This window comes from Dermacentor andersoni, chromosome 4, assembly GCF_023375885.2.
Source record: "Dermacentor andersoni chromosome 4, qqDerAnde1_hic_scaffold, whole genome shotgun sequence".
In the NCBI taxonomy this organism is placed as follows: domain Eukaryota; kingdom Metazoa; phylum Arthropoda; class Arachnida; order Ixodida; family Ixodidae; genus Dermacentor; species Dermacentor andersoni.
This window is the reverse complement of record NC_092817.1, coordinates 6,527,947-6,542,488: the sequence shown is the minus strand read 5'-3', so window position 1 is coordinate 6,542,488 and position 14,542 is coordinate 6,527,947. Positions and strand designations below refer to the sequence as shown.

Sequence of the window (14,542 nt, the reverse complement as noted above, 5' to 3'; positions counted from 1 at the left end):
CGCCGCTGCAACTGCCCTTGGCCAAGTTCCACGGACCGTTCGCGTATCCCACGACATCACATGGACGTGGCATTCTCGCAGCTTGTTCCAAATGCAAGTTTCGCGAGCCAGCAGAACCAGCGCAGCACGACGCGATAACGAAACAACTGAAACTCCAAAGCGCGCGCGGCGCAGAGTCGAGCGCGCAGAGTCGAGCGAAAACTAAACCTTTCGGCCAACCATATTACTGAAGGGTAACGTCAAAATGTTATTTTTTCTTAGAATCGAACAGAAGTAGACAAGTAGCATTTTCTTCCGTCTTATAACCTAATGAAATGATCTTTTTAATACGAGTACTTCAGTAATAGTGACATAAATTATGATGAGGAGTGCCTTCGTCATCGGGCTAGTACCGGGATGTCGCTGAGGGGTCTCAAATCGTCATACATTTGCCTCAATTTCTCGGTTACTAAAGCTCTGTTCGCAATTATATTGACGCCTTAGACGTTCTAGAGCATTGCTTTATCCCTTTAACTTGACTTCATAGTAACCTTTAGTGTCCCTTTAAGCACTCCTCACACGTGGACCGATCCAGAAGATAGTGCAATGCCGGGCCGGCCCGCTGCGGAGGTGCAGTTCGTCAGTAAGGGGCCTGGGTCTACATACCAAGCTTCGCTGGTTATCCTTCTTCACAAAGTGGAAGGGCACTCAGTTTTCTTTTCTTTACCAGAACCACAGGAGAAGCCCAGGAGCTAGATGAAGGTCGTATTATATTTCGCGCAAGCATGTCAGCAATCTATTATTCAATGACGTTGGGTTCGAACGGCCATATACGATAAGGGCGTCGTCGTATAATAGCAGAACCATCGGTTTCGATGCGGTGTGTGGCCAGAGAAGTCTGGATCAACACAGGGGAAGAGCTATCGAAACAGGTTTTGCGCTTCGCCAAGAGAGCCAGTAAGGCTTCGGACTGAGCAGCTGTTAGACTCATCCAAACCTGAAGTTGGTGCTGGCGATAAAGGGCAAAGTGTGGCAATAGGGATGGGTGAAGGGTCGGCGAGGGTTACCGCAGTCAACCTTTTGGGCAGCATCACAGGACCTGGGGTTGTGTTGGAGGCATACAGAAGAGCGCGACCACGTGAAAACCGGACGAGGCAAGCGGCGATGAGATTTACGCGAGAAAAACAGCGCGGAGAAGGGGCAACAAGAGCGTCTCCGTCGGCGATGTGACTGGATGTGACGGGTAGAACGTCTTCGTGACCAGGACGTAGGACGTAGTCTTCAGCGACAGCCAAATTCAAGTATGAAGATGAAGTGTCCGTAATAGGTGCAAGCGCTGTATTTGTGATATGTACAACTTCCGCTCTACCTGAAATGACGGCTGAAGCAGAATGTAGAAAGTCCCAGCCCAGGATAAATTCATGAACACACGTAGGAAGCACAATAAACACAATGTGGTAGCGAATGTTGTCGATGAAAACACGAGCAGGACACTGTTCGTCGGGGTAAATGAATTTATTATTAGCACCGCGAAAAATTAGTCCTCGGTAAGGCGTTTTTACTTTTCGGGGCCGCGAGCACAAATCACTACGAAGAACGAACACGGCGGCACCGGTATCGAGGAGAGCTGACACGGGAACACCTTCAACAGTTACAGAAAGCATGTTGGCCAGGCGAACAGGAGAATTATGTGGAGACCGATAGGAAGCAGTTTTCCCTCCAAAAACTGCAGCAGTTAGTTTTCTGGGCGCTGAGCCACAACATGGGAAGGGGGGCGAAACGGTGACGTAGAGCGCCGGTAGGAGAACGACATCCGGCCGACCGAGAACTATTAGGTGGATTGCGGGCGGCTGGAGGAGACGGAGAACGGTGCTGAGGAAAGGAGTACGGCCGAGGATAGCAGCTGTCAGGTCGGCTGGTAGGGTCTCTCTCGTACTCAGGATAGCCTCGTCTTTCATCCTGCTGGCGATGGCCAGCAGGATGAAAGACGGTCATATATCTCGCAGAAGCGAGATATATGGCCGCGTATACCGCAGTAAAAACAAAACGCAGGTGTACGCCACTGAGAGTAGGATGGCGCATCAAGCGCCCTGGTGCCCATTGAAGCCAAATGGCCATAGGTAACTTCAGTAGGCACAGAGGTCACATAGGGGCTGGTAGAGAAGTAACATCCGCGTACATGGGTGTTGGGCGCGCTACTGGGGTAAGAGGCGTCGTGGGTGTAGTCATCGCTGACAACTCTTGTTTGGCGACCTCGCTTAAGTCGAAGGTTGGGGTTGCGACGCAGGCAGCCGCAGAATGCCGCAGATCTTGCGCTCGAAGGTCTTCGCGGATGATGGTGCGGATGACAGCACGCAGATCAGAAGAACGGGGAGCCTGAGAATCGATGCTGTCTTTTTGAAGGCCATGAGACTGCAGCTCGTCTAGGCACTCACAAGTTGAAGTTATGTCGTGGATCAGGATTGAGGAGTTGAACACGACAGATCCAATGCCTTTGAATATGTGTCGTACGCGTTCGGCTTCCGTCATTCTAGGGTTCGCACGACGGCATAGAGCCAAGACATCCCTATGTATGAGGTCTAAGACTCGTGCGGAAGTTGGAGACGCGTGTGTAGCTTTTGTTTGGCGACTTCTGCACGGCCAGATGAGGAAGCAAATATTTGCCACAGCTAGGTGGTAAACGTTGACCAATCCGCGATGTCGGATTCATGGGTGAAATACCACGTCACTGCAACACCGGTCCTATAAAATGCGACGCGTTTCAATTTCTGGGTGTCGGTCCACCGATTGCGCGAACTCACACGGTTGCAGCTGTCGAGCCATTCGTCAACGTCATCACCGTGGAGTCCCGCAAAGATCACGTTGAGGGCTCGACATAGACCAAGAGTGCACCGGAGTCTTCTGTGGTGTAGGATAAGAGGCGCCGGAAAAGCAGGGGCTGGAAGTGTCCATCCTTGCAGTGTAAGGTGGGCGCAGGTGGCGACCGGGACGTAGCTCCAGGGAGGACGCGAACGCGAGAGGACGTTCGGGTCTTGACGTGCCTCCACCACTTATGAAATCGAGAGCGAGCAAGCTGCCAGGCGCTTTTTATTCCAAAAAGAAAAAGCGCCAGCTCAAGCGCGAAGAAGCAGAAGATCATAGATGATGATGGCTATGTACATATGAAAACGACGAAGTACCTTAATAGTCCTTTCAATTTTGTTAAATCCCAGGACGAAGGCGTTGATACCATCTGGACCATCTTTAGAAACCTGCTGTCTGCACTCATTGAGAAATACATTCCTTCAAGGTATGCGCAAGTGAAGCCCAAAGCTGGTAGGCTTTGTATAAACAGTGATGCGAAAAAGCTTACAAGGAAACGTTCTGGCTTATGCCAGAAATATAAAGGAAATCCTACTGTTGCTCAGCCCCGTCTGGAGGAACTGCATTCGCAGTGTAGAAGTGCTGTAGCAATGGTGAAGGAGGGTTACTTCTATGGAATAGCAAAGGCTATAACAAACAATGCAAAATAGTTCTGGGGCTTTCTTAAAAGAACGCGTAAAGAAAACAACCGGTACCCTCAGCATCTTACATGAAGTAGTAGAATTAATAGAAAATACTGAAAAAGCTAGCTGCTTAAGCGACTATTTTAAATCAGTTTGCGTAAAACGAAAGTGCTGGTGTCGATTAGCTACTCTTAAAGACAACGTGCAAGGTTTAATGCCTCCTGTAACAATTACAATTGAGGGTATCAGAACATGTTTACGTTCATTAGATGACTCCAAACCAGGTGGTCCAGATCAGATATCCTCGAAAGCACGAAAAGTCTGCTCTAATATTGTGTCTCAATACCTGTGCATAATATTGATACGTGTAATTTATTCTTTTCTTGGGGACTGCATTTCGCCCATATCACACACCTTAAAGTTATCGCCCAGTGCAAGACGCGCCTGCATGATCGGAACCTACTGGAATGTAGTCGATGGTTGTCTGTTGTCATCAAGTCTTGTATGCTCCGAATGTATGCGCGACGCGAGTTGTGTAGTGCTTTCCAGAAGACACGTGGGCACGAGCGAAAACTCTGGAAACTTTGATGACACACGTATAAAAGCCGACGCGTTTGACCAGCAGATCAGGTTTCCGACGATTGTCAACTGTGTTTGCCGCTATCGTCGTTCTTTGAGTGTAGCCTGTTTCGAGGGCGCAGGTTCGCCCAATAAAACACTACCTTGGTCATCCACAGCTTTGCTGCATTCTTCGCCGTCACTACTAGGTGACAATATATTGCAAATCGCCTGAAACTGCGACTGTTCCCGAAGAATGGAAGACGACTTTCGTTGTACCCATTCACAAAGGTGGCCCGAAGCCTACATTCCCAAAAAAGTTTACACCCTTGGGGGCTTACTTTGTCCCACAGCAAAATCATCATCTGCCTTGCTTGCGTTTCCTTTCTTGAAAACTCAGCGCTCGCTACTTTCCTGTCAAGAATGCTGTGTCACGCTGATAACGCAGAAGCCGTTCGTGACTTGGAAGTACCGGGCTCGCTGTGTTAAAGAAAGTAAATGTGGGCAAGCCAGATGACGATTATAGTTGTGGGACAAGATACGACCCAAAGGTGTAAACCTTTTTAAGAGTGTACAGTAACCAATTATAGACCGATTAACTTGTGCTTCCTATCTTGCAAGATACAACAATCTGCATTTGTGGAAGTAACTTCGAGTGTGCCACAAGGATTGGTATTGGGGCCATTATTATCTTAATGTTTGATAAATGACATCGCGGCTAATATTTCTTGCACTGAGATTATACGCGCATGACTGCGTAATATGCAGGGCAGTTATAGTACAGACAGTGACATACAATCACTTCAACAATATCTTGATTATGTTACTTTATGGTGTAACACACGGGAACTAGGTCAAATGCAGATAAAAGCTACCGCGTAGCATTTAGCAAAGGGAAGCACATACCGAACACAAGGCACGCCGTCGGTAATAAAGTACTCTGAAAAGTCGCCGAACTCAAAGATCTATGCGTGCTTCTTTCAGAAGATATTTCATTTAATCAGCATATTAACAACGCCGTAAAAAAAAGCTGCCAAGAAGCTTAGCCTCGTTATTAGGAATCTTTGTGACACTCCTCAAATACTGCAAATGGTGGAGTGCTGATCACTATAAGACTGCACTGAGAACATGCGTCCAACCTATGGGACCGTCATCAAAAATGGCTTATTGAGAAAATTGAAGGCATACCTAACTGTGCGGTGAGGTTTATATTAAAATATAGAGGGCCCGTTTGCAATTAGTACTCAATTAGAACAGACACAGTGGCAGTAAGCCAAACGATAATAGCAGAGAACCTCGAGCTTCTCAATCGCCGTGATTTTCTTGCGTGAGCTATGCTTCACTGTGCTTATCCAAATAGCGATAATATTCTTCACGACAAAATCAATATTCCCGGGGAGATAGTATCACACAAACGAAGGGTAGCATTGGAATCAAACTTTTTGACAGAAGGCGGTAGGAAAACCGGCTGAAGCTAATGCATGCAATCTTTGGTAACTCAACTCGTATGAACAAGTTCGGATATATCAAGCCCCACTGACTCTCAAGCAGGAGGGATCACAGCTGTAAAATTAGAGAAATTAGCTGTTGTACAAATTGCATGAAATTCACTCAGCTGATCAATAATTTGTAACTAATAGAGTAATTCTTGCGCTGTGTTGTTCTTATGACTTGTATAGCATATTCTAAAATTGCGAATGCCTCGTTTTATAGTCATCATCACTTTAACTGTTTGCTTATTTGCATTGTTTTTATTTTTGTACCCACTCTCCTGCTGTAACGCCTTGGCGCTGGAGGGTATGTTGTATTTAACAAGACGGGCGCGGAAACGGTAGCAACAATCTATTATCACGAGGTATGCAAGAGTCGTTGTTGAAATAATGCACGTGGCGTAAGAAACAGACATCGCAACTGAGCATAGCTGTAATGCTGCTTCTGCATCGCGCGCTGACGGACCGGAACGTTGGGTGTGATTTTATGTCCTCGGCTTTTCGCGTTAAGAGCTTTATGACGAATGGATGATCCAATATGACGTCACTAAAGTAGAGTACATGCAGGTGATAAGCCAGGAAGGCGCAACCACGACTTTCCTCCACTTGGAAAGCATAGCGTCCGGCAAACCGGCAAGCGCAGTGCTCGCTTTCCGAAGCGCCACAACTTGTTCAATTCTGCAGCTTCTTCCGTTTTCCTTTCACCAGGGACGAATGAAGTTGTGGTCTTGTTAAAAGCGGAAGTCACTATGTCATGTTTGAAATTATTTTAATAAAAAGAAAGGAAGACACCCAGACAGCTGATATAACTCCATTCTTCCTCTCTTGCCCCGCTTTTCTTTCCTGTGCCGCAGTGGTTTTCGCAATGGTCGCTGTGAAATCAGTGCTAGCGAACGGCACGTTTTCCTTTTGCACAGATCATCATTGTTCTAGGTCTGAAAGAAAATGAGACAACGGCATCGTAAATTACTGTAGTCTTTGCTTAACAATGATTTGTATTCAGAAAGCAGAAAACACCATGCACTCGAGCGTGCGCTGCATGATGCCTTGTCGTCAGGGAAGGCCTAGTGGGTTTCCTCACCATTATTTCCTATCCTGATACAATACACGGATATGCTATCTGCTGCGGCGTTTACTATTATTGTTAGCATATTATTATTAGTAGTAGTACTTTGCCTGTCGGTATACATTTGAATGAAATTGTCCGTCTCTCGCGATACATTTCCTTTAAAATTAAACCGACATGTCTGTTCGTCCTAAGAGTGGGTAGTTACATGGTGATATTAGGATGTAATCACACTAAAGAGGGCAGAAAACTTAGCCAATTGGTATTGCTTCATGAACCGCCATGGATTAAGATGCAACGTTTTCTACAGAACTAGAATTCATCTGAAATAAAGGGGCTGCCACAGGGGCAACAAGCAGATAGTATTAAGTAAACAGGCCATCTCGTTGCCGTCCGGTGTTGCTCATATGGCGCAATATGTTAAAGGCATGCCAATACAACCTGTATGCAAATACAAGCGGAAGCATGCCCTGCACAGAACGTACGCGTAAGTCTGCTCCGCTGACAGACACATGATAATGATAATAGCTGACCCAAATAAACTCAGTGCCCTTCAGCTGTGTGAGGAAGGATGACCAGCGAAGCTGTGTATGCGGGCCCCGCAAACTGCGCCCCGGGTCGGCCCGGCATTGCACAATCCCCTGGATCGGCCCACTTATAGGGAATTTTGTGTCTGCACATGGACATGATCCTGGGGGAACTAGCCCTTAACAGCCTCGCTGTAACTTTAGCTGCGCCATTTTGTTTCTTATTTAATTGATCACTTAGTTAATTGATTACATAATTGCTTAATGCCGACGACGAAGGCGGGAGCAGTGGCACGAGCGGTAGCGCGGAGAGGCGCCAACGAGCCAATTGTGGAAGAAGACGACGCTGGAGGCCAATCCTGATGATGACAGTTTTGTGTCTACACGCGGTCCTAGGGGTCCTTTGCAGCTTCGCTGTGAGATCTCGCGCGTTTCGCGGCATCACCCTTAATGGACCACGGGTACTTAGCAATTGGTGTCATTTATTGCGTTGACGCGAAGACCTAAAGGCAAACCACAAAAGAAAGAGGCTAGCGTAGACAAATACGTGATGGAAACAAAAGCACAGCTTTTACGCAGACCATGCACAAGGAAGACAGACAAGTGCTCAACTCACAACTGAATTTTTATTGAGAACTTAGTGACACATATGTACGGAATAATTATCACAGTGCGAGAATAAAAAAAGAAGAAAGCTTATGCGCAACAACACGCAGTCTTCCTTTTGTGCATGCCACACCGTTCCACGTGCACATACAATAAAGGCATTTTCCACTTATAAAGGTGCTATATTCCTGTTTTGTTAATGTGGTTGATGAATGCTGTTGATGGCGTACTCGAAGGCCATAAAGCAGGGAAAGGCCGAATCTGCTTGCGTTCTGCTATCGAGAGGTTGTGTTGTCACAATGTGCTCGATACTCTGCTTTCTGAAGTAGGAAGTCTAAGGTCAGCAGACACCCAGAGCACGTTGTGATGAGACTGTCTGAGAAAGTCCTAAAACAGATTAAGGAATGGGGTAAAGGTTCAAGTACAGAAAGCCGGAAGGGGCAGCGGTTAGCGGTCGTATCGTACTTGCATCCTATCTCGCACGGTTTTAAGATTGTCGGTGCCAGGTATGACGTCGGTATTGTGTGCTCTGCACCCCGTAAGTTATCTAGCTTCTGCCCCCCGTGTTTGAGGCAAGGTTGAGGGTGCTCTTAGCAAAGGAGCTCGAAATGTCAAGCACAAGTCACAGTCCGTAGAATATAAAACAGACATTGTATATAAGCTGCCCTTATCGTGTGGACGGTGCTACATGGGTCAATAATAAAGATATGTAAATGTCAGATAAAAGGGAAATGAAATAGAAGAAAGAATAACCTCATAAAGATAGTAACGTGCTCGATCGGTGAAGCTTAACTCATTCAGAAAGTACAAGAGAGATACATCAGGCGTCCATCAAACGCTAACATAAAAAGAAATACCGCATGTGGACAAGTGGCAAACGCGTTGATTGAGTGTGCACGCGGAGCGGTGTGGTATGTACAAACGAAAGATTTTCTGTTGTTGCGCATGAGTTCTTATTGTATATATATATATATATATATATATATATATATATATATATATATATATATATACATATATATATGTCGCTACATTTTAAATGAAGCTTTAGTAATGATTGCAGTGCTTGTGTTCTTCTTTTCCACGGTCTACGTAAAAGTTGTGCTGTTTGTTTCCATCATGTACCTACACCAACTCGTCCAAATAGCTGCTCTTATGAGCACAGACAAAGAGCACAGCGTAGCATGCTCTTTGTCTATGAAGAACAGGCTTGAACGCTTCGAGCTATAACAACGTGATAGCAGGTCCGTATTCATCCCACTGCGAAACAGGAGCAAAGATAAACGCGGCGACGTGCCACTGCTCGCGTACCGGCGCTTATCTGCGAATGCACGACTGTCGGCTTAATAGCGTGACGTCACGGCGCAGTCGTACTTTCACAGAAAGCGTTGAAGCAGCGCTAGTGGCGTTATATCACCACGTCATTGAGAACGCCTGGCTAGCAAGTTGCGAAAACTGGAGACTGCGCTCGCGTATGCTCCAGCTATGATATGTAATTTTCTCAGAGATCATTTTCGCAAAGACAGATGAAAGGGGAACATTAGGTTGTATTAGTAAAGCATGCTGCCGCAATAAGAAACACGCCGCAGCTGCCGTAAAAGGAGACTCGGAAATCCAGCTTAAGTGAAAGAAGGCGAGGACGCCGCTCTCAAGTTGGCGTACCAGTCCGCCTTGACGCCGTCAATTTTGACAGCGTGGTCTAGTTTCTCTATCGGCAATAAGGAACTACGGTGTATCACACAAGAACAGCTTTCTTCCTCCCGAACGCATGCGAGAATCTGCTTTGGAATCCGCGATGAAACGGTCGACGCTGGCGCCGGAGGTTCAGCGCGGACAGGAGAGGTGCCAGCTCATTTTATCAGCTTTTTTCCATAAGAAGAGTGAAACAAGAAAGAATGATTTACCGGTCCTTAAACATATAGCATCACTATTTAGTGTCCCTTAAAAAACGTGTGCGAGAAAACAGAAAATCGGGAGCTTCGATTAATCTACATACGCACCTGTTTCCAGTTCACTTTCTAAGCGTCTTAAACACTTTTTTGGCAAGACCCAGCCAGAACATATCATTTATTGAAGCCGATTATGACTTGTACGGGAATTTTTTTTTGGATGACGCCCTACGGCATCGAATGCCACCCGAAGGACCGCGCGACTAACTTGTTACGGTCATTTCAATTATCTTTGAGTTGATACACAAACCTGGTCCTCACCGATACACTCGAGGTGTGACTCGGAGCCTTCCTGCAGGGTGGTCGTCCGAGTGGGGCATGGGGAGCACGACTTTTGGCCGCTGAGCTCCTGGTAGGTGCCTTTCTCACATGGCATGCAGGGCTGCAGGCCGTTGAAGGATTGCGTTCCGGGTGTGCAGTATTCTACACGACACGTGCGCAGCAAGCAAGGCGCACGTTTATGATAGTTAATACATCTTTTACTAAACGGTGAAGCAAACAAAAAAACCTTTTCGAACCGAGAAATAGCGATACCAGAGACCTAGGACAACATGACCATGTGTAGTCCAGAAAGTAAATATAAATTTCTGCTCTAGCGTGCTTGTACTCTGAAACAAAGCCTAATCAGTTACTTCTGTAGACTTTGGAATCGCAAGTCGGCGTTGCTTACTTCATTTCCTGCTTCGAACACCAGTGCGGTTAGGAGAGAATGTCTTTCCGGATTTGCGTTTCTCGCATAGGTTTGTCCAGTCAGTGTTCTTGAATTCACTGCAATCTGAATGGGGAAACGACTGTGGTGCTCGTATCTGCAGCTTGCTATTAGCATAGCGGTGACTCGACTTAACAACACAAATGATCGGCTATAGTATAAAGCAGTAACCTTACGCACAATTTATTTCTGCCAAAACATCAAGAATAACGTCTGTGTGCTGCTTGCTTTGGGTAGAAAATGTGATGTTCCTTACCTGAACAGCGTTAATAACTGCCAAAGTAATTAATTCAATTAATTTCATTTGTTATACCCTCAGGTGGCATCACAGAGGGATAATAAGTGAAAACAGTGAAAAATCAAAATAATAAGTGAAAGGTAAATCAACCTGCGGTAGAGGATATGTGAAAGGCGACTGCAAGACTGATGGCGTAAATGTATAGGACAAACTGAATTAAAGCACATCGCTGCCTTAGTGTACTAACGTTATTCAACAATCCATGGCGTTTATTACGAACTATGGTTAGCATAAGTGTATCCAGCGAAAAGCCCTTCTCTGGCTCAAAGGGGATCCTCATGAAATCCATCATCCATCCGCACGCGTCCATCCCTGTAGCGCGCATGTGTTGTGCATCTTTTCTGGCACTGCGTGAAATCACTCTCCTATGCGCTTAGGAATTTCTATGATAATACTCCAGTCAACACGCAGGCAGTGTTAGTTTAGTCGAGTCACATACTTTTAATTCATTTGAGATCTGATTAGCCAGGGAAACAGCTTTCTGAAACCAAAATTTTATCGCTGTACTCGCTACACTAATCATATCCAATGGTTGGATGTGGGTTATGCCCGCATAGAGGTAATGATAAAGTGGTTGATAGAAGCGATGTATCGTTTTATGCGGTATCGTTCATAAGCGGCTTGCAGTGCGTATGCTGAGGGACGTGCCACGATGCATATTGCGCATACTCAAGTGAGCCCATTGTTTAGGAAAGCGGTGCATCGTACACTGTCCCTCATGCAAGCAGTGGTATAATACGGGAGGTGATCTGGGCCGGTATTTTGTAGCGATGCCTTGTCCGATTCTATGCTTTTTCAGGCTTTTCGCGCTTGGCCACTGGTCAGAGCGACGGTCTGCCCACATTATCAACGCGATCAGGCAGCCGTGTGTGGTGGATGATAAGAATAGCACAGAATAAAGCATAAGGCATCGCTACAAAATAGCTGCCCTCTGCTCAACAAAGAAGAAAATGCAAGCGCTTACGCACTAATGGTGCAACTATGTTACGAAATACTAATTACGACGTGCGGACTCACAGTGCAAGGTTCATGGTCCAAGTACGATTGCCAATTCGCTCACAGGTAGTGATCGCTTTACATTTTTTAAAATTTATGGTTGGGTAGAAATAGTGAAAATTCGTCATACTGGGGTCAAAATGGACAATCAAGAGCACTGAAGAGAAATTTCTCGTGTGAAGAAGAAGATCGACACGCTGAAAATCCCCGTTGCCATCGCGTGGCTCGTACCCAGTTGGCTCCCCGGCTGCGCCCTACCTGCTGGTGCTGCGTTTGTCGCTGCTGCTCTGGGACCCGAATAAACCCCCTTTACACTCGCATTATATGCTAATCGTAGGCTGCAGCTAGAGAAAGGTACATATAATAATAAGTAACTAACTAAGATATAGATAGAGATAATTTATTTGAAAGAAGGCAGAGAGATCGGCCTGAGCTAGCCTGCTACTCTGCACATGGGGCAGCGGGAACGGGGACGTATAGGTGTGATGAGGGATGATGATGACAACTAACTAACTAACTACTCTGCACATGGGGCAGCGGGAACGGGGACGTAAAGGTGTGATGAGGGATGATGATGACAACTAACTAACTAATTAACTAACTACTCTGCACATGGGGCAGCGGGAACGGGGACGTAAAGGTGTGATGAGGGATGATGATGACAACTAACTAACTAACTAACTAACTAACTAACTAACTAACTAACTAACTAACTAACTAACTAACTAACTAACTAACTAACTAACTAACTAACTAACTAACTAACTAACTAACTAACTAACTAACTAAATAAACGGGGGACATGCTAACTATTCAACGACACTTGGGCTTCGCAAGACAGCACATCAAGACGACGTCGACTTTTCTTGTGCCACGAATCGAGAGTGACAGCGAAAGCAACCTTTGCAGTCGGCCTCGCGAAAGCTTCCAAAGGCCTCGGTGGTCGATCCAGCGGGACAGCGCTTGCATCGCACCTGCTGGCGTTCGTCCTGGTACATTCCTAGCGGACAGGCTCGACACGTCTCAAGGCCATCCTTGGAGAATGTGCCGGGAGAGCAAGCAACTGCGGGATCACAGAGAGCAGGCCGAGGTGAGAAGAAGCAAAACTGATCGAGTTTGCACGGCATAGACACGACGCGTATTATTGCTCTATTGGCAACGGCAACCGCCACATGCATCGACGACGAGGTGCGCTTAGGTCGTCATTTGCATGACGAGTATAGGAGTTTCAACCAGGGATAACGCTATGAAATATCAGTGCGCACAGCTTGTCCGAAAACAGCCTTAAACTAGTGATGTAACCAACCACAATCATTTGAGTACTCAGCTTAAATAAAATAAGGAAGCAGAAAAGAAAATGTGCCTACCCTGACAAAAGAGCACGCTACTCCTTTCATGATGTGCAGAACAGCGGTTGTTTACGATACTGTCCTGTAGCAAATGCTACACTGCACTGGGCTATGTATAAACAACTAGTGAGGAGCATCGTGTCCAGATGTGTCTTAGCAGGGTTCGGTCATTTGCAAGACCCCTGTAAGCAATGCCCACCTTCATTTCACAGCACGCATGTTCTGTGGTAGTACAAAGAAGAAAACTGCACACTAACAAACGAAGTTTATTGGACAAATACAGCCTGATAACTGCGTTAGTGCGACGCCTATTGTACTGTCTATGAGAAAAATGAAGCTTCCTATGTCAATTGCGTTGTGCTGCACGTCTGTGACTAATGATGCGACGAATGTACCTTGCTTTATTTAATTTTTAAAATTAGATTATGGGGTCTTACGTGCCAAAACCACTTTCTGATTAGGAGGCACGCCGCATTGGAGGACTCCGGAAATTTCGACCACCTGGGGTTCTTTAACGTGCACCTAATCTAAGTACACGCGTGTTTTCGCATTTCGCCCCCATCGAAATGCGGCCGCCGTGGCCGGTATTCGATCCCGCGACCTGGAGCTCAGCAGCCCGTTTATTTATTTCTTACCTACAGCACGGAATGGTGGGCGTTACAGTCAAGGGAATAGTACAATTAACAATATGCAAATACAGATTGTTTGAGGCCCTTCAGTCTCTTGCTGCGTGACTGACTAAATCTTTTTTGTGGACCCATTTCTAGATCCACTAAAATAAATTAACGCCAGCACCCTTCCTGCCTTGCCGTCTTTCTGCTTAGTTTTGTGGCCCTTAACCCTGGAAGTGTCTCAAGTGTAACGTTTCCATTATCCCAGAGAGAGAAGGAAAGACAGGGTACGTCCAGTTTGCTAGCCTACACGTGGAAAGAAAGAACAGGGATTCATATCGGTCACGTGCACGTGACAGGGCACAGCGTGTCTACAGCCAGGTCTGTTGCATTCAAGCCCTATTCTGGCCTCATAGCGGTTCCAGCCCCCCTGCTTCAATAAAATTGTCCAGTCTGATCAAGCGCGACAAAGGAGGTGTCAATAGTATACTAACATCTGCACGGAGTGCACAAGGGTGCGTAAGCCATTACAATGCGATAGCTGCTTTAGTTAGTGAAGACTATTCCTACCCACAGCCGACACACAGCAGTGTTGCGTCATATCTGCAATTGAAATGGTTGCATAGGCGCAATTGTCATTGTGAATAGAGGCTGTGTAGGCAACGGGTGTACTTCGGCGGAGTAATCCAATGATATTATACGCGCAAGATGGCGGCGAATCTCTTTTGCAGCGTCCGCACTTCATAATGGTATATATGCAATGTCGGTGCTAAAGTGTGCGCACATCGGGTAGTGCCGTCGGCAAGGTGGTTATTAACCATGTGACAATGACCCGGCAGCCGCTGAAAAATTATGCCCAGCTTTCTGCTTTGAGCACTGCTTTTCATGGAGTAAAGTTGACTTCTTGCTCATTTCTGCG

At 46.3% G+C, this 14,542-nt stretch overlaps 1 protein-coding gene across 2 annotated transcripts in view; it reads right to left on the bottom strand.

Moving 5' to 3' along the window:
- Positions 1-6,264: 6,264 nt before the first annotated feature.
- Positions 6,265-14,542, bottom strand: part of LOC126535914 (sushi, von Willebrand factor type A, EGF and pentraxin domain-containing protein 1-like) — a 230,935-nt gene continuing 222,657 nt past the window's right edge. For both annotated transcript variants that reach the window (XM_050182766.3, XM_055073349.2), the window contains 3 exons: positions 12,565-12,726; positions 9,922-10,083; positions 6,265-6,447 (listed from right to left, as the gene is read on the bottom strand). In XM_050182766.3, coding sequence (XP_050038723.3) covers positions 6,434-6,447; positions 9,922-10,083; positions 12,565-12,726 — 338 coding nt within the window. In that variant the 3' untranslated portion in view covers positions 6,265-6,433. The remainder of the gene's footprint in view (positions 6,448-9,921; positions 10,084-12,564; positions 12,727-14,542) is intronic.